This window comes from Carassius carassius, chromosome 15 (assembly GCF_963082965.1).
Source record: "Carassius carassius chromosome 15, fCarCar2.1, whole genome shotgun sequence".
NCBI classification, from domain to species: domain Eukaryota; kingdom Metazoa; phylum Chordata; class Actinopteri; order Cypriniformes; family Cyprinidae; genus Carassius; species Carassius carassius.
Window position 1 is genome coordinate 12,317,032 of NC_081769.1, and position 27,307 is coordinate 12,344,338.

Consider the following 27,307-nt stretch of genomic DNA (forward strand, 5'->3'; position numbering starts at 1 on the left):
TGATCATCCTAGTACTTTTTTTTTTTTTTAGATTATTAGCTACTGAACAGAATTCTTAAAGGCAGAACGTGGCTCTAGTGTCTATAATTCTCAAATCTAATTCTTGAATTGAAAAAATGAATGGGTTATATATATATATATATATATATATATATATAAAATTTATGTTGATTTAAATGTTTAAATGAATTAAATGTTGATTGCCTAATAAAATAATAAATCATTTAGCATAAATAGGACACAAATAGTAAAGATTGGAATACACATTAAGACAACTTACCAATAAATAAAATTAAGAATTTTTATTTATCAAGAACTGATTTAAAATAAATACATAGGACACACACACACACACACACACAAAAAAAAAAAAAAACAATTGTGCAATTTTCAACTAATGGTGATTCAGATCTTTCTTTAAAATATCCTTCCATCTTCATTATGTGATAACACTTATCAACAATAAGCTCATATTAACATTTACACAAAAGGAAACAAATCCTAGAAAATGCTAAAAACTGATTTCTTTTATATCGGTGCTACAAAGGTGAAACTATGGCAAAATATCAAAAATGATGACAAAGTTGTGACTCTGGATATATAATATCCATACTGCATGGTGCTTATCCAAAAAGCCGTAAATATAGGATGACAGCAGTCACAAAAACCTAGGGTGGTGGCAAACATTCTTTTGCAAAGCATTTAGACGAAAAGCGTTCGAGTAATGTCTCTTCATTATTCTCTTTGTCCTGCAGTGTCCTCTGCTGGCGGCGAGTGGCTATGTTGAGCTGGTCTTCATGGCAAGGCTTCTCCACAGAGCTCTATGGCCAGTTTAGTGTCCGTGTCCGTCTGTACGAGCAGCGTGCCGGAAAACTGGCCTGCAGCGGCTGGCACGAACTGAACAGGGAGGTTGATGTAGTGTTGAGATCTAGGAAAGCACATGGAAAAAGGATCAAAGGCAATAAAATATTTATAAACCAAACTAGCTTATAACGCTACAGAACAAAAAAGTATATGGAAAGAAAGTGAATTGCACATCAACACAAGAAATCTCTCGCCAGCTGATATAGTACGAATAACTAAATATTGGAAGAAGTTTATCAGTTTAATATTTAAACAAAAAATGATTTAGAACACCACACATTTAGTACACAAATACATGCATATAGTAAAATGCATATTGTGCCACAAACCACACACACAAAATCTGACCTGCGGCTGAGCTCTGAATCGGAGCCTTCACATCAGGCACCGGCAGCAGGAAGTGACACGGAACGCTTCAATAAAAGCTTTCTACTTGCGGTTTTTCCTTAAATTGGCTTTTGCAAACACTAAGACTTTCTACTACTAGTGTAAGAGTAAGCAAGAGAGACTGTAACTCACCTTAGAGAATAATTTGAATGCTTGATGTGGAAAGGCTCTTTAGGACTTATGAATTTTAGCTGCAAGTCAATTAGAAAACCTCAAATTAAGTTTCATGCCAGACATTTAGGACAAGCAGTAATAACACTGCACTCATCAACATGCAAAGACCATTTGTGACTGAATTTGTTAGACTTGAATGTATTTTATATTTCAATGGTTGCCCTGTTTGACCTATTAAAGGAATAGCTCACCCAAAAGTCAACATTTCCTGAAAATGTACCCACTCTCAGGCCATCTGAGATAGATTTGTTTCTTCATCCGAACGGATGGAGATATTTAGCCTTACATCACTGCTAACTAACGAATCCTCTGAAGTGAATGGGTGCCATCAAAATGAGTTCACAAAGCTGATAAAAGAATCACAGTAAATCACAGTCCATCAATTAATGCTCAAAATACCAGTCCATAATCGTTATGTAAACTCTTTTTTTGTAATCTGTTTTGATATGTAAACAGAGCTTGATCTCTGCAGATTTCTCTCCTGAATCAAATAAATGACTTTAACTGGAGAAATCAATAATATTGAGGACTTGAAGTTTGAAAGGCCTTGATGGATTTACTACAAACAGCTTTTCACTTCAGATGTTAACTTATGATGCTTTTATCAGCTGTTTGGACTCTCATTCTGACGGCACCCATTCACTGCCGAGGATCCTTTGGTGTGCAAGTGATGTACTGCTAAATTTCTCAGAATCTATTCCAATGGGGGGGGGCACTAATCTACATCTAAATGCAAGTACAGTCTCATTTATGGGTAAACTATTGCTTTAAAGTGTTTTTCACATAGAAACTGTAAAGTGACATTATTGCTGCCGCTTTACAATTGTCATCTGATTTTTGTTGATTTAGTGTGTAGTGACTAGTGCAGTCCTACGTTCTCACCTCGTGTGCGTTGGAGGAGTTATTTCTGAAGTTGACCTTCAGTGAGCTGGCGGCGCCCACTCGTGTGGCAGGAAATGTGTACAGACTTTGAGGTGCATAAACGCCCCTCTTCTGATTCTCAGTCGAAGATCTGAACGAATTCGAAATAAAACAGCATAATATGCCTATGACATTTTAGCCCCCTCTATAGGTTAGATTTCTAACAGGAACACAAGCCTTACCCAGTCTTTGAGCCAACAGAATCCAGTCTCTTCCTGTTCTTCACAGTGGCTTCTGTTTTCACCAATGAGCTATTTTCCTTAACACTCGATGCTTCTCCTGCTCTTATTCCCTGCACACATGAATCAATACACTCAACAGGGAAGTACTACCATTCCTCCTTCTGCATTAGTGTCCTTTTTTCCTTCTCGCTTTGAGTAATTTATGACTGGAATGGCACTTTTAGCTAATGGTCAATGATGTAAGTAGGCAAATTAAGAGGGCAGTTACATTAGTTTAGCCTAGCTATGAAACACACATACAGAAAAAGAAGAACTCTGCGTTCATTAGACTCACAGTGCCACACAACTGGAAGCGAACACGGCTCTTGTGCTGAGGTCTGGCTGTTGGGTGACATTCCAAATCCCAAAACTGCGCATAATCTCCCCGATCACGTGGAAGGAAAGTGAATGGAACCTATTTAAAAAACAAAACGAAAACTTAAATCAGTTCAATGAAAATTCTAGACCTGTCAGAGACGAGATGATCTGTCCACACCCCACCTGCATCCTCTCTTGAATCCCCAGAGTCCCAGATACCTTCTCACATCTGAAGGCAGAGTATGTGGCACGATAAACATCTCCACTGCTATCAACGCCCTGATCCAACAGACAACAGTGAAGTCAAAATCAATAAATCCCCCAGGAACTAAAGCTTTCAAAACGCTTACATAACCGCTGACATCACACACCTTTACATATGGAGGAGCAAAAGAAGAGAGGTACCATCTGACCTCCTCTCCATGATTCTCCAGCTCCAGAGAACATTCTGCACAAAGAAAACAATTGTTTTCCTTTTATATTCTAACAGGCCACGATTTCAGAATCTTACTGAAAGTCAGTGTCTCAAATCTGTAAAAATTTACTGTACAAATAAAGTATTCAGTTGACAGGGTCTGCACTTACCTGATGATTCTCCAGAGGCAGTGGGAGGGAAGACCAGCGTTCGGTTCTTGATCTCAACCTGAGGCTGGGTGCTGCTGCTCTGAGGTTTCGGTCCTGGTATGGTAGGGGTCTCAGCCTGAGGTGGCAGCGGGCGTAAAGAGCGGTCCATGGCGCAGCTAGTGGCAGAAACATCCATGGCCAGATCTTGCCGGATCTGAACTTTAATGGACTTTCGAGAAAGAGATATAAGGATGGGCGTTAATTTTCACCTACACTCATTCAAAAGTTTGGAATCAGTAAGATTTTTTATGTTTTTTAAGGGAGTCTCTTTTGCTCATCAAGGCTTAGATTTATTTGATCAAAAAACAAACTGTGTTTTAAAATATTATTTATTTCTGTGGTGCAGCATTGAATTTTCATCAGCCATTACTCCAGCCTTCAGTGCCACATGACCCCAAACGTTTGATTAGTAGTGTATATTGTAACAAAAAAAAACTATATTTTGACTAAACAAAGAATCCTAAAAAACTAAAAAAACTAAGTAGCATCACGGGTCCAAAAAAATATTAAAGCAGCACAACTGTTGACAACTGAACATCAAAACACTGATAATAAATTATCATATTTGAATGATTTCAGGAGGATCATGTGACACTGCAGACTCAAACTTCTGCTTTGCTTCACAGGAATAAAGTACACTTTAAATAGTGCTGTCAAATGATTAATTGCATCCAAAATAAAAGTTTTTGTTTATATAATATGAGTGTGTACTGTGTATATTTATTATGTACATACAACACATGCCTGTATACATTTAAGAAAAATATGTCGTTTACATTCACTTTATTGGTGGAATTTCTTCCAAAAATTGTCTTGCATCCCATAGCACTTAATGTCTAACATTAATTCACATCAACATACATTACACAATACACACAAAATAAATTTGCATTTTTATATATATATATATATATATATATATATATATATATATATATACACACACACACACACACACACGTAAATATTTTCAAAATTTATACTGAATGTGTGTGTATTTATATATACACATAGGTAAATGCAGTAAACATGTAAACAAAAACTATTTTGGATTTGTTTAATCGCGATTACATTAAAATAGAAAACTTATTTTAAATTGCAGTAAGATTTCACTAAATTTGTGTGCAAATAAATCCAACATTGATGCACATAAGAAACTAATCTATAAAAAAACTTATTGATGCCAAACTTTTGAACAGCACTGTATTGTCCATCTCCACTTTATACAGAAGAATTCACATAATCTGAGTTTCTTTGGAATACTCAAAAAAAATAAATAATAATAATTCCTTGCCATATGCAAGTTCATTACTGTAAATTCAATAGCATGTTATGAACTAGAAACATGTCTACAATCCTAGAAAACTTGTACGTTCCCTCTTCAGTCAGACAACACACAAATCTCCAGAAATGAATACCTTCTGTTGATTATGACACTGTACATAGATCTGTCCACTCCAGGGCAGCATGGAGGATTTGGTTGCAAGAGAAGGATTGGGACTGATGAGGATTTGCAAGTGGCTTCTGAAAAAAAGGAGAAAACAAAATACAGCTACAGATTTTGTTACATGCTAAACATTTATAAAAGCCATGTACTTTTAATTAAAAATGAGAACAAAAGGTGAGGTCATTGATTTTCCCGATGTTTGTTTATATGCGAGTCTCGTACTGAGGTTCAATGACTCCGTGCTGTGGGGTGATGGTAAGGCAGTGTGCTGGCCAGGACAGCTCAAAGCTCAGCTCTTTGTTTGAGCGGTTCAGTATCTGTACATGTCTGGTGTCAGCTACACTGTCTAAAAACAAACAACCAGAAGACAACATTTGGAAGGGGAAAGCATTCACTTGCTAAGTGAGTCAAACAACATTCATTAAACCACCTGAAGCCATTTTTAAACTCAAATGTGTCTTACTGATAGTGGATGCAGTGAGAACCAACTGTTCAGGTTTGATGCTCCAGGTGTTCTCTAGGTTCAGCTCTGTTTGTTTCAGCACAGGTTCTGATGGACTTAATGGAGGACCTTTGACCGGTAGCACATCCAGGGAAGCATTACTGATGTAGCGGCCCGATGACCCCAGACCGCTGAGTAGAGAACTACACATTAACTTCATCAGCATGCTGAAATCTGAAAGCATTCGTTTCTGTTCAGTATGTTATTTATCGAGGACGTTTACCTGTCTGATTCAGAGGTGTGCCGTTGTGAAGGTCTGACGGACTCCATATGGTCACTCTCTCCAGAGTCTGACATTTCCATAGTGCCAAATAGCGACAACATAACTTTGCTCATGTTGCCATAGAAAATCTGGGCTTCATTTGGCCTTTGAGGCAGATCATAGGCTGAAAACAAATAAAGCCACAATCAAGGCCAGATAATTGATTAAACTAATTAAATTGAGCAAATCCTTGCCGTCTTACCCTCCTGAACCTGCTCCTCTCCAAGGAACATTTCATCAAACGGGATACTTTTCAATAAGCTGTTCTCAGACAGTACTTTATTCCCTGCTTCTGGTTTGATTTGTAGTAACCTTGCAAAGATATTTAAAAAAAACAATAATTACAAAATGTGTTTTCACATCACAGAATGTGTAAAAATACGCTGAACAGTCTTCTCACAGATTAAGTTCACATTTAATAAGAATATCAGGGAGGTCATATCTCTAGCTGGTAAGTGGGAATAATATGCTAGTAATTGTATTGAATTTCTAAAAAGAGTCTACAGTGAACTATAAATGGCTACATGCAAAACATTTGTTTGTTTTACATACTTTGTTCAATTGAAAACAGAGGGCTCTTAGAAAGCATGCATTTTTTTTGGTTTGTAAAAAAAAAAAAAAAGTTTAACTACAAAAGTACATAGATTACTCCAATGTGTCATCTGCCTATTTCTGATTCAGACATCATGTTACAGATTTTTCAAAAACATTCACACTAAAATGTTTTAAAATATTCGTATTTAAGCTGATAATTGAAGTCAAACGAGAACTGACACTGACTTCCTGAATTGTTGTCGAGAGACCTCATCCCCACAGAAGAGGCAGACAGTGGCAAGAAGAGCTACTCCGGACTGACAGAGAGCATGCTCTCTGCGGGAAGCCTTCATCGCTATTGTGATCACCTGCAGAAATGGCACTGATAAATCTTCCAAGCATATACCGGCATTAAAAACAAAACAACAACATGCACTTAGCTCACCTCCTGTGTCCGCTCTTTCAGCACAAACTGTGAAGGGGACAAGCTAATAACAGTGAAGTCCATGACGGCTCGAGTCTGAAGATTGCTGTAGGGTACCGCTTTCACGAAAGCAGCACGTGAACCCGTGTTTCGCACACACACACAGAGCTTACTGACACGTCCTGCCTGCACTCCACTCAGCGTGGCCACATAGCCTTCAGAACGCTTCCTCAACTCCTCCAGGATCACGTTACTCGTGCCGCCATAGCCTGACAGAGGGATCTGAGAACAACACGCTAAAATGTAAAACCAAGTATTAACTAGAAGTCAACCGATGTATCGGGTTTGCAGATTAATCGGCACCGATATTTGTTTGCTGGAACCAACGATTATCGGCAAAAATCCATGCAGATAGTTTTTGGGGTTGAATCCGTTACTGGAGCGGCTGAGAAGGGTCTGCGATCATTATACAATTTGAGAGCAGCCTCTAGTGGTCAAAATCACTGACAGCACGGGCTATTTTTTTTGACGTGATACTGCACACTAAACAGAGCAAGAAAATCCTGCTGCGCCACAGACCACCATTCACATAGTTTTCCACTAAATTACATTATATTTTTCCCAAATTGATGCTAATGTACAGCACAATGAATTTTCTATTTTCAGCAAAACGTTATGTATTTCTGTGGCTCTAATAAAGTCTGTTTGCTTCATTATAGAGCTGTAACATAGATTGCCCTTTCTCTTTCCGTTTGCTCCATTTTTAAACGCCAAACTTCAAGCTCATCTATGCCTCATTGTTAATTCTTGAAGTAAACTTGTGTCTGTTTGGTGAATAAATAAACTGTTTTAGACCGCTGCTTGAGCTGAACACGACACGTACAATATCCATATGTAAGCTGTGTATTGTTCCTTGTTAGAGAGTGTTAATTCCAACATTTTCTATTACTATTATTATTTATTACTACTACTACTACTACTAGTATTGTTCAGTACAGTTTTTTTAATAAAGCACTTTTTTTTTGTTCAGTATCCATTTAAAAAAAAAAATCGGTTAATTGGTATCGGCCAGTGTGGTCCAACCTAGCTATCGGTATCAGCAAAATCCACTATCGGTCGACCTCTAGTATTTACAACAGTGTTACGGTTTACAAGGCATTATTAATAAACTCACAGTGAACTTGACCCCAGGTTGGGAGACACGTGCAGCAGACTGCTTGATCTCCAGTTTGGCCAGCATGGATGCAACACGGGTGGGAGCAAAGAGCAGATGAACAGTCACATCCTCTTTGGGTTTGATTGACAGCTCTCTGTTACGAGTCAGTCGCTCATCTGGGCCGAATGAGCTCTGCAGCTGCAGGGTTGATATTCACGGAAACAGACAAGTGGGAGAAAGGATAAATGGATAAACAGATGTGAATATACTGCCACAGGCTCTACAAAACCACGGAACTGGTTGGCTGGCTGCTCATAATTGCTGTACCTACACCAGTCTTGAGACAGAATGCATATTCATCCAATACCTAGGATTACTCACATGGCAAAATACTGCTTTACTTATTGTTATTAAATACTATTTTCTACTAATCATTTTTACACTTCATATTCTTTCATCATCGTGTCCCCTTAGAAGCTCCAAATATTATAGATCTAAGTGTCTAAAACTACATATCTCAATGTGTTAGCTTACCTGGAAACAGTCTTGGTCTTGGCCCCTAATGAGCAGTCTGAGTTGCTGTGATGTAGTGGGTGAATTGTTCCTTAGCACCAGTTTCTGTTGCCTACAAACACAAAAGCATCATCTCCATCCAAATCATTTTTATGAATGGCAGTTTCTATGGCTATGTAAACTCACACTGCTCTGCCCAGGGTAACCCCTCCCCATGCCATGAACTGTTTGTTGGAGAGGATGGGTGGGACCTCAGCCTGTGATGACACAGCAGGTGAAGATACTGCTTTCCCAGAAACTCCTTGGACCGTCTCTCCTTTCAGCATCACCTCATACTGAGGTCCGCTGGGTAGAACCAAAATCGTCAACATGCTGAGAAAAGAAATTAAATGTTACTCGAAAGTACTTTAGGGGCTTTCGCAACGGAGGAACCTTCCTAGAACTATTGGCGGAAGTACATGCTTTTTGGCATTTTCACACTGCAGGAAACATTAATTTTTTTAGTTATAGGAACTCCATTTGGGGAAACAGAACTAGCTCATACTTCAGAGTAGGGTTTAAAACAGTCCTGATATTTAAAACTTCAAGTTGTCATAGGAGATTGTCAGATTTTTACACTCTTTCATTAGCGTATATTGTGCGTTGAACATTCCATTAATGTTATCAAGAAACCCACAACACAAGAAAACAGCTCTAATCACGGTGTCCTCTATTCATTAATTAGACAAAGATAAAGACGTCACTGGATCAGAGATCCCATTGCTGGTTCGCATGAAACCGGGAAAACGGCAGATGGGGAAACTGGTTTTCTGGAAACCACCATGATGGCTCGTTCCTAGGCTAGAACCATGCGGTGCAAAAGCCCCTATTACAAAGTACCAAGAATATTTTAACAATACATTTCCCCGTTTAAGTAGTCAAACTACATTTCAGACAATCTGAACAGTATAGCAATTAATACAAGTAAAAAATGAAAAACTGAAAACAAAAAGGCTTCAAAATACAATGTTGAATCAATCTGAGTGAGCATGCCTCTCCCTGAGTTTCTGTTTGTCCTGGGCAGTGAAGGAGACCACTACACCCTGTTCCTCTCCAGCTTTCAGAGTCAGTTCCTCTGGTCTCACAGTGAAACAGCTGTCTCCATCAGTACTCTGAAAAATAGCCAGAAAGACAAGGAGTGAATCCACAGCAAGGGCTAAGCTGCAAAGATTAACACTGTGGTGTTGATGCCAGGCACATTCTAGGCTATTTATAGTCAATGTCAAATTGAAACATACAATTGTGTTAAAAAGTAAAGCTCGTGATCAGATACCTTTAGTCTGAGTAGAACATCAATGTTGCCTGCATTCTTTAAAGGAAGTGTCTGCTTGGCTGTCTGCCGCAAAGGAGCCTGAAGGCACACCGTCTGTACAGATATTCAGGTAGTAAATAAGCAACATCAAACAAGTAAATAGTCAAATAAATTAATAAAAAAATAAAACTAAAGCCATTTCTTAACCTCAAAAAGCTAAGCGTGTCTTGTAGCGATCGGTTTCATTCATTACCTGTAGGTCTTTGGGTGCATGCACTCTGGGAGTGCCTGACCTTGCACACAGGGCTACACTCTGAATCACATGACTGGGGCCTGGACTGTCCACCTCAATATCCACCCGTGCACTGTATTCGTCAGCTGGCCCCAACTCACCTGCATCAAAAAATACAGCATCTCAAGTTCAGTCTGTGATCAATTTTGCTGTATAGAGGGCAGTTTAAAACTAGAATAGTATCTCAATGATACTAAAATAAAACTAGACACCAGTTGAGAAATGTTCAACCTGTATCAGTGTTTAGGTTTACATGCCTACCTGAACTTGAAATGTACTTCTGAGGTGCACTGAAATGAACCCACACCAGAAAGCTTTCTTGATTCTGAAGAAAGAATAAAAATGTATTTAATCAGTCAAAACTGCAATCAAATCAGAAAGCAATTTAAAGAAATATTCACCTCTGCATAACTGGCATGCAGCACATGGTTTATGACTGATGAAGTTGAAAGCGAGGTCATACTTGAGCCAGTATGAAGGGAACCATCCGTGGTCATGGCAACTGGGCTCTTAGAGAAGCCGAAACAATGCCATGCTGATGCATTCTGTGGGAGACAAAACTTCTGTCCTTTAATTTGTTCAACATCCCATGGGATGAGGACTAAGCTTTCAGGCAGAAGTCTTATAGACATACAGAAATACATCATACACAACTAAGGTCAACACATTTTCAAATCCAAACAGACAGATCTCACTGACCGCACTGATAACTAGTCGAATAGGCACAGTGGCATGAGTCCTGTTGACCAGCTTGAGCAGCAGGGCCTTGGTACTGCCCCCCGGCATGTCCCCAAAGTCCAAACAGCCAGTCTTTCCAACGTCAACCTATTCATTAAAAAGAACGAAAAAAGCTCTCCATTTTTGCACATTTTACATGGATTAAATATAACTTCTAAAAGAAACCTACAGAAAAATTAACAAATTTCTCAAGGATAAAACAGACATACTACTAATCCTGTGCATTAAAAAAAAAAAAAAAAAAAATACATGTAGTTTTAGTGCTCTGGCAACACTGGCAACAAAGAGAACTCTAACCTCAACCACAGGGTTCTCAGCCATAGCGATCAGCACCACTTTCTTAGCAAAGACTTCTGCATGCGCCACAGTCTCTGACTCTGCAGATGCAGGCCAGGAGGACACACTGAGAGTATACTGATACAGTCCAGCCTTTGGTGCTATAAATAAAACCCTCTGTTCTTCTGTACATTTGGGTCCAATTATGGTCCTATTCTGTACTATCAGCCACTGGAATGGGATAGACTCCACCTGTAATGAAATGACATTTATAATACTGCACATAAAAGTGGACTTAAGACATGTCTCCATAAGACCATTGGTTCTCAACCTTTCTGTAGGTCCCCCACTGACCACAAAAATATTCAAAGCCCCCCCCCCCCCCCCCCCCCAGAAAAACCCCTTAGATGTTGAGAAGGTGAAATACATGGGTTTAGTTTTTTGGCTGTGCGCAAATATTTTAAAGCTGGTTTTGTATTATTTTATATAATTTAAGTCATCTTGAAGTGTGCTGAGGCCAGCTTGTTGAGAACCACTGATCTAGACTACATCTGACAGATATTGAACCTTCTCTCCATCAATGGATAGGCTTGTGACGGAGATTGAAACTTGCTGCCAGCGCTCCGAGGGGTTGAAGATGTTGAGGGACGTCTGAGAGGCAATTCCCACACAGCAAGAACTGGGAAACTTCAGCTCATTTGGAACCATCACTTGAACTGAAGAAAAGTTTTTTTTTTTACACAAATTCCTTTATACCACTAATGTCTTTAAAATACATTAAAACATTTTCCACTTACTTCTAAGGTCTGCAAGATCTCGTCCAGCCCATGACCCAACACTTGGCTGTCCATAGGTCTTGCTGACTGGATACTGAGGTGGATGTTGTTGACCAGAGTTCAGGTAACCAGACTGAAGACTTGTATGCCCAGGTACATGCATATGTCCCATAGATGGGTTTCCAGCAGGCACTGCAGCCGATACTCCATATATACCAGATGGCCCTCCAATCTGATAGGGAGGAGCATGTAGAGGCCCCTCTGAGCTCAGATACTGTTGTGCCAGTTGGGAACTAAAGAGGCAACGCCCTGTTAGGAGGTTGGGAAGGTTTGTCAGTGCACCCTGGGAGGTGTAGCCTGGTACTGACCCATGTGTCATGTCATCTGCAGCCCCAAAACAAGATCCAGACCCCAAGACATGAGGCAATGCTTGGCGTGCCTGTTCTGAGGCTGTCCCAGATGGATGCTGAATGTTCAGCTTGCTTGAGTACCCAGAATCCGCTTGAGCGTACAACCTCGGTGCAGGCTCAGACTGGTGGTTGCCCTTAGAGTATTCATTTTCGTAGTCTTTACGGAAGTCACTTTGGCTACGTGAGCCCAGTTCAGAGGTCTTTTGGATGAGGCCTGGAATTCCAGAGTGGCAAAGAGGCTCTGGACTCTTTGAAGAACTCGGAACATTTACATTATCGAACGGTTCCACTGGAGGAGTTGGACTGGCTCTGATTATAGTAGTGCTTAGAGCCATTGAGGTGTTTTTCTGGAGAATAGTAAAAGAGATTCAACTGTACATTCAAACCATCAAGTAAATCAGCAGCATTAATATCAATATCAAATAATCGTCAAGAAACATGGACTTTAAATAGGGCTGCAACAATTTTTTTAGTTTCTATTATTCTATTAGTCTAATGGTCACTGATTATTTCACAGATTAATCAGTAGGATAGGATTGATTATTCAGCTTTTGCAATTAGTTAAAATAGTTATGCATATTCTAATAAGTAAAACAAGTTTATTACTTCAGTTTTTGAAAATGTAATTTATATTACAACTACACAATTACTTTTTTTAAAAATGTATAATACAAATAAATATATTTGGCACAAAATGAAATGACAGACATTTAATAAAGTGCATGAAAAAAAAAGACTGACAGCTGCCTAATCTATAGTGTCGCATATAGATATAGAACAAAAATGTAAGGCAGAAGACATCTTATTTTTGGATAAACTATATTACGCTCTTAAAATATCTTCATCCATGGTAGTTAATACATTAATGTTAATAAATGACATCTTATTGTAAAGTGTTACTTTATTATTATTTATTTATATATTATTAATATCTATTCATCATACTGTTTAACCTGACAGTATTTTCTCTCATTAATTGTAGCTTCAAAGAAGATGGAGAAAGCAAGAGTCTTGTGCCCTGCGTTCACCAGTATCCTTATGTTTGTTTGGTGAAAAAGAATAACTCCATAAACAAAGTAAAAAAAAAAAAATTATTTGACTGATACCTTTTCCCCCCAAGGTTTCAATAGATATCACAATATATCGATATCGCGATTTCGTATGGCCAAAATAACCAGACCAGAAATCATTCTAATATTCTGATTATCAATATTTAAAACAGTTGAGTACAAACTACTGTAAAACAGTTTCTTTTTTGAAAGAGATTATAGAAATTAATACTGTTATTTAGCAAGGATCTTTTAAACGGATCAAAACTGAATAGTTGTTTATAATGTTACAAAAGATTTCCATTTCAGATAAATGCTGTTCTTCTGAACTCTATTCAAAGAAACTTGAAAAAAAAATTCTACTCGGCTGTTTTTAACATCATAATAAATGTTTTTTGAACAGCAAATCGGAATTTTACTTATTACTTATTTTCCTTTTTATGGAATGTAATGCTTTACGTTACTTTTGCATTACTTTCCCGTTGCTTCTTAAATATGAGCAGGGCTTGATTGTTTTTAATATAAGAAGTTCTATTTAAAGCAAATGTAAAAGCTCCGAGCACATTACAGTTCCATATCACTTCGCATAGTAGGCTGTAATAACGGAAGTTACAGGACTAACAAAAACAACAACAACAACAACAACAACAACAAGACCGAGGATTTTCCGAAAGTAAATACACAACATTTCTCACTAGCGAGGTAATAACAGCGCTGTTTAGAGACGCTGCAGCAGCCTAATTCACACAAGCTCTCTCTCTCTTTATCTATGTGTCTCTGTCTCTCTCGCGCTCTTTCAAATAACTTCATTAATAACTGCATTAGAATGCTATCAATGGCTCAACCTCCATTACCAACATTAAAATGATGTTTTGGAATGTTTTCTGCATCTCTTTTGCCGAGGGGTTGGATGACATGCGGAACAAATAATGCTCACAAATAGCGATTTAAAAACCGGACGAATCCCTTTAAATATATCATCTGATCAATGTTTTGAGGTGTGGTAACTGTCGTGGCCGCATCACCACCTCAGGTGTGCATTATATTTCTAATAATTCAACGGCCCGTCGTCAGTTATTCCTTACTTCACATTTAGTCTAGAACTACATGTTCACACATCGCACACAGCGCCTCTATACTTCCAATTTCTCCCAATATGGGGACAGGAGACTTGTCAGTCAATAAATGGAAAACAAAGCAACTGGCGTTACTTTTTTGTAAATTAAGAAGTAATGGGTTACTTTACTAGTTACCTGAAAAAAGTAATCTGATTAGGTAACTTGTGTTACTCACGTAACACGTTACCCCCAACACTGATTGGAACACATCAGGCTTTTAAGGAACAGCAACAAATTTACTTTCTAAATAGCTAATTGGTTTATACGGTGATCCACATAAAACTAAAATAGGGTTAAACACTCACCTTATGGTGATCAGGGGTGGGCATGCAAGTGTTCTCATTAATGGAAAGATAAGTCAGTCTACTGAGAGATGGGCTTGAACAATGGGACTGAGGGGAACCTGGATCACAAGCAGGACTCCTCTGAGCCTTTCCACTACTAGGGGAACACTGAGACATCTCTCTGTTTTCAAAACACATTTCGAAATTAACAATAATCAATAATTAAAAAATTAAATTTGTATCATCTCCACTCCTCACGAATAAAAGTGTTTTACACCACAAAAAAGACAATATGCAATTCTGTTAGATGATGTTCAGAAACAATTTTTACCCATATCCACTTGGAATGGAGGTCTGGCTTGGACTGGAGTGGGTAAGAGGCGAAGTGGATGGTCTGAAATTACAATGGGTGACCTCCACAACACCAGGGGCACAGCTCTCAGGTGAGCCTTCAATAAAAAGTAGTAAAAAAAAAGTTGATGTCCTTAATTTTCTGAAGCTTGCATGAGGTTTAAGCAACATTTCATGTTGATTTTTAACATGCTAAATATGTTATGCTGCTGGTTTTGTATTTGTTTACAAAGAAAAAGAAAAGAGATACCAAATTTTTCCTGTGTTGTGGGCAGGGAATCCTGACGATCAACAGCTGCAATTTTCTCTTTTGAAACTGACTGAGTGGCTTTAGGACTTCTGGGTGATCTTGCCTGGTTAATGGCAGGTCTGTCTGTCCGGCCTCCAGTTGTCTTGGGTTTGTGTGGGGAGGTCTTCAACGACGATACTTCCAAACGGCGAAGGCCAGGTGAGGTCTTTGGGGCAAAAGCAGGAGTTGACGTGGTCCCTTCACCTTTCAGATAGCGGCGGTTACCTGTGGTGGAAGTGCTGGCCACTTGTGGTCGACCCGTACCTATTTTGATCTTTGATTCAGTGATACCTTTATTGGTGGAAGGTGCTGCACGATAGTCATTTTTGTTTTTCTCAATGCCAGATTTGAAGGATGTGGAAGATGATGATGACTGTCCAGAAACTAAAGATCTTTTGGCTGGATGCGCAGTGGTAGATGGTAAACTGCTTGACTTGGGTCGAGGAATTCCACTTCGTTTGACATCTGACCTTGGATTTGGTGACACAACATAAGAACCCTCTGTTTGTCTAGATGCATTACCTGCCTGATTTGGACATTTCTTGCCTACTGCTTGCTCTTCCGCAACTAAACGCTCTTCCTTTTTACGGAGGAATTCATTTTCCAGAGGTGCCAACTGCTGTTGAGTCAGCTTGTTAGAACTGGCCAAACTATCAGCCAAAGTGAGGATGTCCAAGCAGGACTGTGAGGTGGATCCATCACTGTCACTACTTGAGAACTCTGCCCTCTTCAGATATTTCTCCATGTCAGGAGTACTAAGGTCACCCACTGATGTGGTCTTCTGCAGATCCTCCAGCAGACCATTTGAATTTGAGGCTGCTACAGAATCAAGACTTATAATCGACTCTTTTGCTACTTGCTGATGGCTTTTAGAGCGGCTCCGTTTAGACAGCTCCATGATCATGGCAGCAAGCTGTGCTGGATCTGAGCTGATGGAGGCATCAGCAATTGCAGATGCAATTGTACTAATGCTGAGCAGAAGATTGCTGCTGGAGTTGGGTGATTCTGAATGGCCAGAACTCTCCTTATCTCCATATTGTGCAGAGATCTAATCAAATTAGTCAAAAAAAAAAAAAAAAGTCAACATTTTTGCTTATTTTCAAAAGACGGTGTGGCAGCAGTTTAAAGCTAAATGGTTATCAATACCTGGGAAACCTGTCCCTCAGTACTTTGTGTTTGCACATTATTCTCATGTGTGGCTTCAGCTGTGTTGGGCTCAAGAGTCTTATCTAGATCATCTGTAGATCACATGGAGGTCATCAAAATGAAAATTAAAAAAAATTATATAATTTTCATTTTAAATAAATAACTAATGAGTATGTTGAACGCACCTGGATTAAGCGTCTCATCAGCATCACTTTGCGGAACCGACTCAATGTTGATGGAGCTTCCTCTGGAGAACAAATCTGAGGGTCGAAGTAACGCAACAGGTTTCCTCTTCTCAGGGGATGTAATAAAGTATCCAAAAGATGGCTAAAAAACAAATAAATGAATAACTATATATTTAAGCTTGGTTGTGAAGGGCTACCTTCTATCAGAGTTTAGCTATAATTATAATTAAACATCCGAAACAGCAAATCAATGTCTTCAGAATTACTAGAAACTAGGGCTGTGCAATTCATCGGAAATCGTGATTTGAGTGTGCACAATTTCTTAATCGCTTTGTAGCTCGATTTTCCACACCCAGACCTCCCGCAGTCTGAACCAATCAGAATGTAGTGCGCCTAAATGGAGCACGAAAACAGGACATATCAGACAGACATACAACTTAACACCAGGTTCACACTCAGTCTGTGGTGCGTATTTTTTCCACGCCCATGTTAACAGATCAGTGTTCACACTGCATGCGACTGCAGTCCAGCACTGCGCTCCAGGAGCGGTCCGTCTTCTGCAGCCATGCAGAGATCGTTTCTGCACGGAATCTATTTCTGCTGCGCTTCACGAGCTGGATTAAAGTGACAGTGCATTATTCGCAGTAAAAAAAGAACATGGATTGACACGGATATGTTGCAATTACACCATAATATAAAAGCATATAAAGTCTACTGTTTCACAGTCACCACATGACTTTTTGGCTAGATTTAAAACAAGGAAAAGTGCACTTTTAGATAAACAAGGCAATAATAGATGGCAATCGTGGTGGTAGGAAAAAGTTATATTTACTGAGTTTAAACATGAAAATGTCTATGAAAGTTGATATTACTGTACTGTGATAAAAGAGAATCACAATGCTGAAAAATAATTTTTGAAACAACCTTTGGATTTGAAATCAAAATAAAGGATAAATGTTGTTTGTGATAAATAGCCACGGATCAGAAGCAGACTACAAACAGTCTGTGCTGCTGCTGCACCACATACACATACTTTAACTGTATTCGCACTCTAGACGGCGTAGGCCTACGTGTGAACTTGGTGCAACAAATCTAGTTCAACATATGAGGCAACACCACAAAGAGCGCTTTGACCGATGCATGGCAAAAAGGTTTTTTTTTTTTTTTATCCCTGGAGAAAGAATTTTTCTGCCATATGTCTATTCTAGAGACATTTTGTTGTACCTTTACTTAGTGATTAATCTAAAATCAAAAAAAATATATGGATAAAAGAAATCACGATAGGATTATATCCATATCGGTCCATATCACACAGCCCTACTAGAAACATCCAGGCAAGCATGGTTTGAGGTTTGAGACAGGTTTGAGCTAAACTCAGCTTTACATTGACCATCCAGGAACAGAACTGAATGCCTCTGCTATACAGCATTCAAGGCACATTTATGATGGGAAGGTTTTTAATGCAGTGGTTCTCAAACTTTTTAGCCAGCGACCCCTAAACTAACATCGACGAGAACTCGCGACCCACTACCACAGAATACACAAACAATAAACAAATAAAAAAAGTTGTTTTAAATCCACATCTACTTCCTATGGAAGCTTGTTTGCACCACAGAATAAAAAATAAAAAGGGTAATTGCAATTTTATATCATTTATAACTTAACTCGCACTGCAAGTTTATATTTCACAATTATGAGAAACCAAGTCAGAATAGCGAGATTTAAACTCGCAATTTTGAGATAAAAAAAAAATAATAATTCGCAATTATCTTTCAAATATTTTCTTACGTGGCGGAGACAAACTTCCATAATATTTACTGTATTTAGGCTTACCTTTCAGTGGGATGGGTGAACTTGTTTTTCGGTGCACAAAAGTGTAATCTGTGGCCTGATGTTGGATACGGCTACTCGCAGATCATCCTCAACATCAAGACGTGATCTGTATTTATTTTTCATGTATGTAACAGCGGAAAAAGTCTGCTCGCACAAACAAGTAGAGCCAAACGGAAGCAGTACATTCATTGCCACACCGGATAACGGTTTTCTTCTGCTACTGCGATCCAAAATTCTGGCAGTGTGGAACTGGAAAATAAAGTTTTTAATGTCCGATCACTGGACGGCTCCAGCAAAGCATCTTCCAGTTTTGTGGGGAGAGAGATTAGTCTTAGTTTCAGTGAATGGTTGCCGTATCCAGTCATACAGTTCTGGTTGCGTCTCTTTTGGAAAATACTTAAGGAATTGTTTCAAAAGGCCTTGAAGATGACCAGTGATGTGTGTTTTCAGGTTGCCGAGACTCAGTCCATTCTCCTTCAGATGTTCATCCAGCTCAGGAAACATCTCCACATTACCTTGTTCAACTCGCTCAGCCCATCTTTCCAGCTTTTTCACAAATGCATCAATTTTCTCATTTATTGTCAAGATGTTTGTGTTTGGACCTTGTAATGAAAGATTAAGCATGTTAAGCCTTTTGAATATACAGGCCAAATAAGCAAGTTTTGATAACCAATCTGGATTAGTCAGGTGGTGTGCGAATTCAGATTTAGATTCTTTCAACAACGAGTGCACTTCCTCATGCAGTTCGTAAAGCCGGCCCAGTGCCTTCCCGCGAGATAACCACCGGACTTCGGTATGAAACAGCAGCGCTTCGTGCTGCGAGCCCATCTCGTTGCAAAGAGTGGCTAGCAGTCTACTGGTTACTGGACGTGATTTTATGTGATTTACAATTTTGATTGCACCTTTGAGAACACTGTTAAGCTCACTATCACGGGCTTTGCTAGCAAGAGAATCACAGTGAATTATGCAACTTAACATGAGGAGCCACTTCTAAAACCTTTGCCTTGAGTCCCTTGTTTTTACCTACCATTGCACCTGCACCATCAGTACATACGCCAACACAGTTATCCCATGAAAGTCGCATCTCTTTTAGTCTGGTGTCCATCTTGTTGAAAATGTCACTGCCGGTACAAGTCCCCTCCAGCACTGAGCAGAAGAGCATTTCCTTGTCCATTTTTCCATCAAATGTGTATCTGATGAATGCCAGCAACTGAGAAGAATTAGACAGATCGGTAGATTCGTCGACCTGTAACGCATATTTCTTTCCATTTAACCTATTAATCAATTGACTCTTAATGTCTTTTGAAATATGAATTAATACGGCGAGCTATCGTGTCATTCGACAATGGGACAGTCATAAACTCATTTGCAATTTTCTCACCATGCATGGCCCGACACAGCCACAGCTGCGGGCTTACTCAAGGTTTCTCCGATCGTGTATGGCTTTTTGGTCTGTGCTATCGGGTATGCCACCTCATAAAATGCCTTCAGAGCATTAGCAGTAATTTGAGTTTGTTGTGCGAGTGTGCGTTTTTGAATCTGTAATTCCTTCTCTTTTCTGCGAAAAAAGTCTATAGGTTTTTCAACACAAGCAGGGTGTCTTGTCTCCAAATGTCTCTGCATTTTTCCAGGCTTCATACTTTCATGGGCAAGCACTTCTGAACAGATTACACACTGAAGATGGTCCACATCGTTGACAGTAGAGCAAGTGAATCCATACTTTATGAATTCCTCTTGATATTTCCGACGTTTCCTACATTGGTCAGAAGGGGTCTTGCTCTTGTGTTTTGTAGAAGTATACGGTTCAGATGATTCAGACAGACTGTCCACAATTTTCTCAACATTTTTAACCTTGCGAAATACAAACTTATCCATTCTTGCAGTTTCCACGTGCAGTTGCGTGCAGTATTGATAACTAGCGATCAGTTGCCGCACAGTGACGTCATATCTTAGAGTCACGAGATTATATTTAAAAAAAAAAATCAAACTTTTTAATCAGTTCTGTCTTTAGAAATCAAGAAATATTTATTTGTAATCTTAATTTTTTAGTATTGAAAAATATTTTTTGTAATCCGAAAATACAGAATTTTTTGAGACCAACTCACGACCCCTTGAAATCATTCTGCGACCCCCCCGAGGGGTCGCGACCCCCAGTTTGAGAACCACTGTTTTAATGTATCGTCTGGCCAAATTTGATACCAGCATCGACTTGCATTGCATTCAAGACCCACATTGAGTTCATGCATATCATGGGAAGTGATCTTACAATATTTGCACACAGAGTGCTCCAAATGAGACAACTTCGAGGTTAGATTTCAGGGAGGATATTATCTTAGAAGACATATGCTTTGAGTTTACAGTCCTCACCCTTTTAACATTGTCCTCTTCAGTGCTCCCAAGGCACCCCAGAGCTTCAGAGCGCCTCTGAAAAAACTCCCCCAGTGAAATACGCAGATAACTTTGGTTCCCAGGCTCAAGTTCAGAGGAGACCTGTGAGGCCCTCATGAGGATGTTGCCACTTATTGGAACTTTCCAAGATGTGTCTCCCAGCACTTCACTCATATTTACAGCTTGAATCTGCTCTTCCTACCAGAAGGCAAAAGAAAAAAAAAGTTGGTTGTTTGTTTGGAATCACAAGAACATTTGTGTAGAATATACTTATAGGTTGGTTGAACTCAAAATCCCTGGGAACCGGTCATACCTGCATAAACTGGTGCTCCTTTTCAAACTCCTCCTGATCCTCAATTATCTTGTCCATGGCCTGGCCTAAGGTCATAGAAGATTATGCAAAGAAAGCAATGAATTCAAATAATTAATTCAATGTGTCAATTTACTAATCTTGATGTTACAAAAACACATGACTGCCTTTCATCAGTCAAACAACAGGACAAAACTAAATAATTGCGAGACAATTACAATTGCAACGGTTCGCTGTTAAAAATAAAAAAAATAATAATTCAAACCATACTGTTCTCCACACACGGTTCGGCACGCACTAAGACTGCAGTTCGACTTAAATACGACAATGCATCTGTGATATGGTTTGTTATAAACAACATGTAAAACTGAAAGAGTTCGGCTAATGCATGTTTCTGTTGATGGATACGCATTCTGGCTTCCCAATACAAGTAAACAAAAAAAACAACAACATACAGACAAACCAGTCACTCTTTGTTTGTTCAATGTTCAGAGTGTTGTATGCTGGAATAACTGTCATTGATAGGGTCATCATGTGTTGACAGCGCAGGTAAGACCTGAACAGCACTCGTTGCTAGTAGTGTTAAAACTAAATTAATTTAAGCCCTGACAGTTTAAATATTAAAGAGCCAGAAGACGCAAACTCGCGTTTGCAGTGACAAGATCTGTGCAAGTGCTCATCCAAAGCGTGTGAACCTCAAGCTCTCTTTGAAGTATTGACAAATTCACACAAAAATTATGTCACAATTCCTGTCAGTGTAAATGGATCTGTGCACGGTCAAGTGACAGCACTTTCTTAATGTTAAAGGTATAGTTCACCCAAAAATCGAAATTATGTTATTAATAACTTACCCTCATGTCGTTTCAAACCCATGAGACCTCTGTTTATCTTTGGAACACAGTTTAAGATATTTTAGATTTAGTCCGAGAGCTCTCAGTCCCTCCATTGAAACTGTGTGTCCGGTCTACTGTCCATGTCCAGAAAGGTAAGAAGAACAATAGACTGACTCGTTCACGAGACAAGAACCAGTTTCTTGAGTTTTCGGATCACCAGTAGTTATTTCGGACAGTTCGATTCAATAAACCGGTTGAAGAAAACGGTTCACCGGTTCTTTTGCGCTCGACGTAATGGCATCATTGGTGATGATTGCCCTTGATTCAAGCCTTCGGTTTACTCGCGCTCATAACATTAGCACAGAATCAGTTCAGAATCAATCACCAAAAGAATCAGTTCAGTTCAGACGCTCTGTGTGTCGGTCTGCTTCACACTGAATCACACATGTGCAGTTATCATCAGCTCCTCGGTTCTCGAATCGGACACGTCTGACAGAAACGGTTCTTGACTCGTGAACGAGTCATTATCTGGTTCGGCTCGGTGTTCATCTTCAGTTCTCGCTTCACAGCAGTTCAGTCAGTGTACTGATTGAGTTCATGAATTCCTCCGGGATATTGGTTTGTTTGAACTCAGAGGGAGTATCAGCCACATTAAAAAAGTTAACAGCTCAAGTCATTTGTGGATTAATGCGTATTGGAGACGCGAACCGTTTAAAACGATTCAGTTCGATTTGGTGAACTGGTTAAAAAAGATCCGGTTACATCGAATGATTCGTTCGCGAACCGGATATCACAAAATGCTTTGTTTTGAACTGTCTCACAACAGACACGGAAGAGAAGACAATGCTGAATAAAGTCGTAGTTTTTGCTATTTTTGGACCAAAATGTATTTTCGATGCTTCTAAAAATTCTAACTGACCCTCTGATGTCACATGGACTACTTTGATGATGTTTTTCTTACCTTTCTGGAGATGGACAGTATACCGTACACTTAGTTTCAAATGGAGGGACTGAGAGCTCTCGGACTAAATCTAAAATATCTTAAACTGTGTTCCGAAGATAAATGGAGGTCTTACTGGTTTGAAACGACATGAGGGTGAGTTATTAATTACATAATTTAGATTTTTGGGTGAACTATCCCTTTAAATCAAACAGCAACAACATGTAAATCACTCACTGCACTTTATTGAATAACTTTTGTAATTCTAATAATGATTAAACTTTAATTTATACAGTCAAATATGCAATGTTATTAGGGGTTCAAGCACACAATGCTTTAAACCTATTGTAATTGTAATGATTTTTATGATTACCTTTCCACCAAAAAACTGATTGTGCAGAACAAACCTTAAGGCCTAGAGATATGAAACTTGGAGAGAACCAGGCAAAGACTCACATCAATCAGCCAATGGGGAGGGCACTACAGCAAACAAAAACGTGAAATCGCTCATATCTCATAGACCGCTTCTTGTAGACTATAAAATTTTCAATAATAGGAATCCTTGGGTCAAAGCGAAGAAAGGTGTAGAATGTCAGATTTGCATGATTTAGACACTAGGTCAATAATTATAAAAAAATATTCAACATTTGCATTTGGACGGTTATAACAGGACCATTTAATAATATGGCTTTGATATAGTGTACCCAAAACCTAGGAGTGGGCGATATCTCGATATTTAAAATATATTGAGATATTTTTTAAAAACGATATGGATTTTGACATATCGTATATATATCAATATATTGTTTATATTTAATTCTGATTCCGCCACTTTGCTTGTTTGTCTTCTCTGTGCTGTGCTCGCCCCCGCCTCCTTGATTTTGTTCCCCCTCCCCTCGCATGTTGTCTAATAAACATGCTGCAGAACTAGTATATAAAAAAAAGACAACTGGCTCCATTATATGGAGATACATCGGTTTTAAGGCGTCGGGCGAACAGCAGGCAGATGTCTACTGTAGGGCCCTATGATTTCCACGATCCAGAAAACGCGGACGGAATCGTGGAATCCAATCATAAAAACGGAATTTACAGTTTACCGCGGAATGTCACGGAATTTGTCAAATTTTAAATTAATTATCAAAAGTAGGTCATTGCATTCACATCAAATAGCGATATGGACTAATATCTACAAATATTAAGCCGGAAAAGTCTATTTAAATATGAATCCTGCATGTTCTGCGTGTCTGTGTTAATAAATGGAGCAGAAGCGCTTCTTCGTTTTATTACACACCCGGAAGCACGCGTGACGCTCCGGTGATTTCAGCTTCTGTCCTCTCACTAAATAAAGACATGAACACATGAACAACATCTCCAGAACTGAGAGTCACTTCATGAGCATCTGACCGTTTGATTTGAGGATAAAACTAGCGTCATATCACATCATAGACTGTAGTATCACATACACAGATCTGTAACGGTAAACCCGTCAAAATTAAAGTATTTGCCAGAAATCTATTACTAGCCTATTGTTCAGCAGAATGTAGAAAGCCTACTACTACTACTACTATTAAAATGAAACAAACATAATTTAAGGAATAATCACACAACATTTCTTCCATGTATTATTTTTATTATTTTATTTACAAAAAAATAAAGTTTGCTTAATTTTCAATAATTAAAAGATAAATTAAATGAATGTTTTATGCCTTCATTTGATAACCAGAAAAATGTGAATACACAGAATTTCAGAGGGGAAAAAACATTTCACATAAGGCTATTTTAAGAAAAAAATGTAACAAATTAAGTTGTTTTTATGCATTTAAATAATTACACTTGCTTAAACACAGAATTAGATAACAATAAAACATACGGTGAAGAAAAAAATAAAACATTTCATAGGGCCCTAAACATGTAATATTTGGCATATTTGTTTTTACAGTAGTTTTTGGGGTTATTTTCCTGTAAAGATATTGAGATATATATCGTATATCGAGATATAGCAAAATATATCGAGATATATTTTTTGCTCCATATCGCCCAGCCCTACCAAAACCCTATAAATCCTAAAAGAAAGCTCAAAACTTTATGAAAGGTGAGCACATGTGTCATATGATTGTAGACAAGCATGCAAAATTTATGGGGCTCTGACATTAGTTGCCTCTGTAACTGTTAAAAATGTGAAAAGTACATTTTAAATCGCAAAAATCAATGGAATTGCCATTTTAACCTCTAGATGGCAGCAGAAGACCATTAATTGGATAATTCTGCTCACTAATACAGTTCTATTTACAAGTCTGCCATTTGTATTCATGTCTATAAATTATAAAGTCACTATGATAACATTCACATTTTGTCAAACTTTACCACTTAATTTACCTGGAGGAATCAAATTTTGCAATTATGCCACATTCTGATTACAGTGAGACCTGAAAATTGCGTTATAAAGAGAAGACTTGCAGTAAGCATTTTGTTACCCATCATTTACTTTAAATTGCTAGATTTACAACAATGTGTTTGCATGTGTAAGTATGCTTACTTTGTATTAAGTATTACCGTATTTTCCAGACTATAAGTCGCACTTTTTTTCATAGTTTGGCTGGTCCTGCGACTTATAGTCAGGTGCGACTTATTAATCAAAATTAATTTGACATGAACCGAGAGAAATGAACCATGAGAAATGAACCAATAGGAAACATTACCGTCTCCAGCCGCGAGAGTGCGCTCTATGCTGCTCAGTTCTCCTGTAGTCTACACTGAAGACATAGAGCGCCCTCTCGCGGCTGTAGACGGTAATGTTTTCTCTTGGTGCTTGGTTCTAAATAAATGCGACTTATAGTCCAGTGCGACTGATATGCTCAGACTTTTACTCAGGTGCGACTTATAGTCCGAAAAATGTGGTATACCTAAGCCCATTCATTTCAGTTTGAATGTGCGTGTTGCAAGATTCTTCATCATGGATGTGTTGTAATGTCAGTCCAAAATTTAAAGTTGGCCTAGAACATAACAGCTTAGATGCAATGAAGGCCTTAAAGTGCTTGAACCCCGGTAATCACTGCTTGCAGCTATATTTTTACATGTGATTACTTTATTCAATTTCTGTACCTAAAAACTAATGTTAGAGCTACCTAAAAACCTGAAAAGCACTGTTTATTTTAGTTGCATCTTTGCTATATTTATTCGTTGCTGTTGCTTGTAGATAGATTTGTTCTTATTTTGTTTTTTTTTGGCAATTTAGTTTTTTCCCGAAACATAGCACATTGCAGCCCTAATTACAATGCATCGATATTACTTGTGGCATGCTTTGCCGATTGATTGATTGCCGATTTTCATTCTGCATCCACTTTCATTCAATTGAAAAAAATTCATTGAGAACATGAGAACATTTCACTTACTTCCAGCAAGAAAATCTTCTGTCTGAAACTGCATAGCAACTTCCTCAGGCATATTGGCCTCCATTTCCTTCTCGAAGGAAGAGTAATAGGCCAAATCAGTGACCCACTTTCCCTCTTCATTCTGGTAGACCACACTGTGAGAGGTGTTAGCGCCTAAGGAAATACTTAACATTAATTTCTAAATCATAAAATACAAATACTATTTTTAATACTTTCATGTTATACTACAAATGTCAGAGAAACCCATTGACATCGCTCCACTAGAAATTGAAAAAAAGACTGTTACCTTGCTGTAACTCAAGCTCCACATTGTCTGGATGGTGATTCCAAATATCATTATGTTCCTCATGATTCTCATCAAAGCTCTGGCAAAGGTACCTAGCATCCAGAGACTCTCCAGGTTGATCATCTTTACTGCTGGTGCTCAGCTGCTCATTGAGAACTGGAGAATCCCCACAAGGGCCACCACGCATGCCCAGGGCACCAAAATCCACAGTGTGGCCCAGGTCGATCCCTTGTTCGGTTTTATTATGCGATTCCTGGAGTAACTGAGAGAGGTGGAAACTGCTCTGGGTGCCCTGAAGGAAGTTGCTGACTGTTGAAGAAATGTCCTGAGGGGTATGACCAGCACCTCCCCTCAAGTATACAGAATCCAGGTGAACTTCTGCTGTGTTATCCATTGCATCCTGTTAAGGGGAAAAGTGTTAAAAGGTAACATCAGCAATTTTTGCTACAGCATAAAATACAGAAAGACTTACAAGAGCCTCCTGTCGATCCAGACTCATGCTCCAATTAACTGGGCATCGACTGGCAGGTCCAGATGCCACAGTAGCATGACCAGCCTCCCCTGTGCCGACAGGACCAACACGATCACCCATCTGAAGAGATCAAAAAGAAATTAAAATACACTCTGTAATCGTATTATGCTAGGATATGCTAAAACACACACATACACAAAAACAATTGCAAACATACAAATTTTGAATGATCCTCTAAGCTGTTCAAGAGATGAATGCACTGAGATATGTATGCAGTTACAGGTGCATCTCAATAACTTAG

General features: G+C 38.8%; 1 protein-coding gene across 5 annotated transcripts in view; it reads right to left on the minus strand.

The window, feature by feature from the left end:
• Positions 1 to 287: 287 nt before the first annotated feature.
• Positions 288 to 27,307, minus strand: part of cep192 (centrosomal protein 192) — a 38,199-nt gene continuing 11,179 nt past the window's right edge. For 2 of the 5 annotated variants that reach the window (XM_059567383.1, XM_059567380.1), the window contains 37 exons: positions 27,007 to 27,126; positions 26,535 to 26,934; positions 26,249 to 26,401; positions 21,087 to 21,151; positions 20,753 to 20,971; positions 16,553 to 16,694; positions 16,368 to 16,459; positions 15,183 to 16,269; positions 14,913 to 15,030; positions 14,603 to 14,762; positions 11,742 to 12,477; positions 11,512 to 11,660; positions 10,966 to 11,196; positions 10,630 to 10,755; positions 10,332 to 10,475; positions 10,192 to 10,255; positions 9,892 to 10,031; positions 9,660 to 9,752; positions 9,380 to 9,498; positions 8,534 to 8,719; positions 8,369 to 8,459; positions 7,853 to 8,032; positions 6,700 to 6,960; positions 6,501 to 6,622; positions 5,923 to 6,032; positions 5,682 to 5,844; positions 5,420 to 5,601; positions 5,179 to 5,302; positions 4,928 to 5,033; positions 3,471 to 3,678; positions 3,257 to 3,333; positions 3,069 to 3,164; positions 2,863 to 2,982; positions 2,529 to 2,638; positions 2,308 to 2,437; positions 1,384 to 1,442; positions 288 to 928 (listed from right to left, as the gene is read on the minus strand). In XM_059567383.1, the coding sequence (XP_059423366.1) occupies positions 796 to 928; positions 1,384 to 1,442; positions 2,308 to 2,437; positions 2,529 to 2,638; positions 2,863 to 2,982; positions 3,069 to 3,164; positions 3,257 to 3,333; positions 3,471 to 3,678; positions 4,928 to 5,033; positions 5,179 to 5,302; positions 5,420 to 5,601; positions 5,682 to 5,844; positions 5,923 to 6,032; positions 6,501 to 6,622; positions 6,700 to 6,960; positions 7,853 to 8,032; positions 8,369 to 8,459; positions 8,534 to 8,719; positions 9,380 to 9,498; positions 9,660 to 9,752; positions 9,892 to 10,031; positions 10,192 to 10,255; positions 10,332 to 10,475; positions 10,630 to 10,755; positions 10,966 to 11,196; positions 11,512 to 11,660; positions 11,742 to 12,477; positions 14,603 to 14,762; positions 14,913 to 15,030; positions 15,183 to 16,269; positions 16,368 to 16,459; positions 16,553 to 16,694; positions 20,753 to 20,971; positions 21,087 to 21,151; positions 26,249 to 26,401; positions 26,535 to 26,934; positions 27,007 to 27,126 (6,816 nt within the window). In that variant the 3' untranslated portion in view covers positions 288 to 795. Of the gene's footprint in view, positions 929 to 1,383; positions 1,443 to 1,473; positions 1,735 to 2,307; positions 2,438 to 2,528; positions 2,639 to 2,862; positions 2,983 to 3,068; positions 3,165 to 3,256; positions 3,334 to 3,470; positions 3,679 to 4,927; positions 5,034 to 5,178; positions 5,303 to 5,419; positions 5,602 to 5,681; positions 5,845 to 5,922; positions 6,033 to 6,500; positions 6,623 to 6,699; positions 6,961 to 7,852; positions 8,033 to 8,368; positions 8,460 to 8,533; positions 8,720 to 9,379; positions 9,499 to 9,659; positions 9,753 to 9,891; positions 10,032 to 10,191; positions 10,256 to 10,331; positions 10,476 to 10,629; positions 10,756 to 10,965; positions 11,197 to 11,511; positions 11,661 to 11,741; positions 12,478 to 14,602; positions 14,763 to 14,912; positions 15,031 to 15,182; positions 16,270 to 16,367; positions 16,460 to 16,552; positions 16,695 to 20,752; positions 20,972 to 21,086; positions 21,152 to 26,248; positions 26,402 to 26,534; positions 26,935 to 27,006; positions 27,127 to 27,307 lie in introns of those variants that run through there. The other 3 variants (XM_059567382.1, XM_059567381.1, XM_059567384.1) reach the window with 3 other exon arrangements.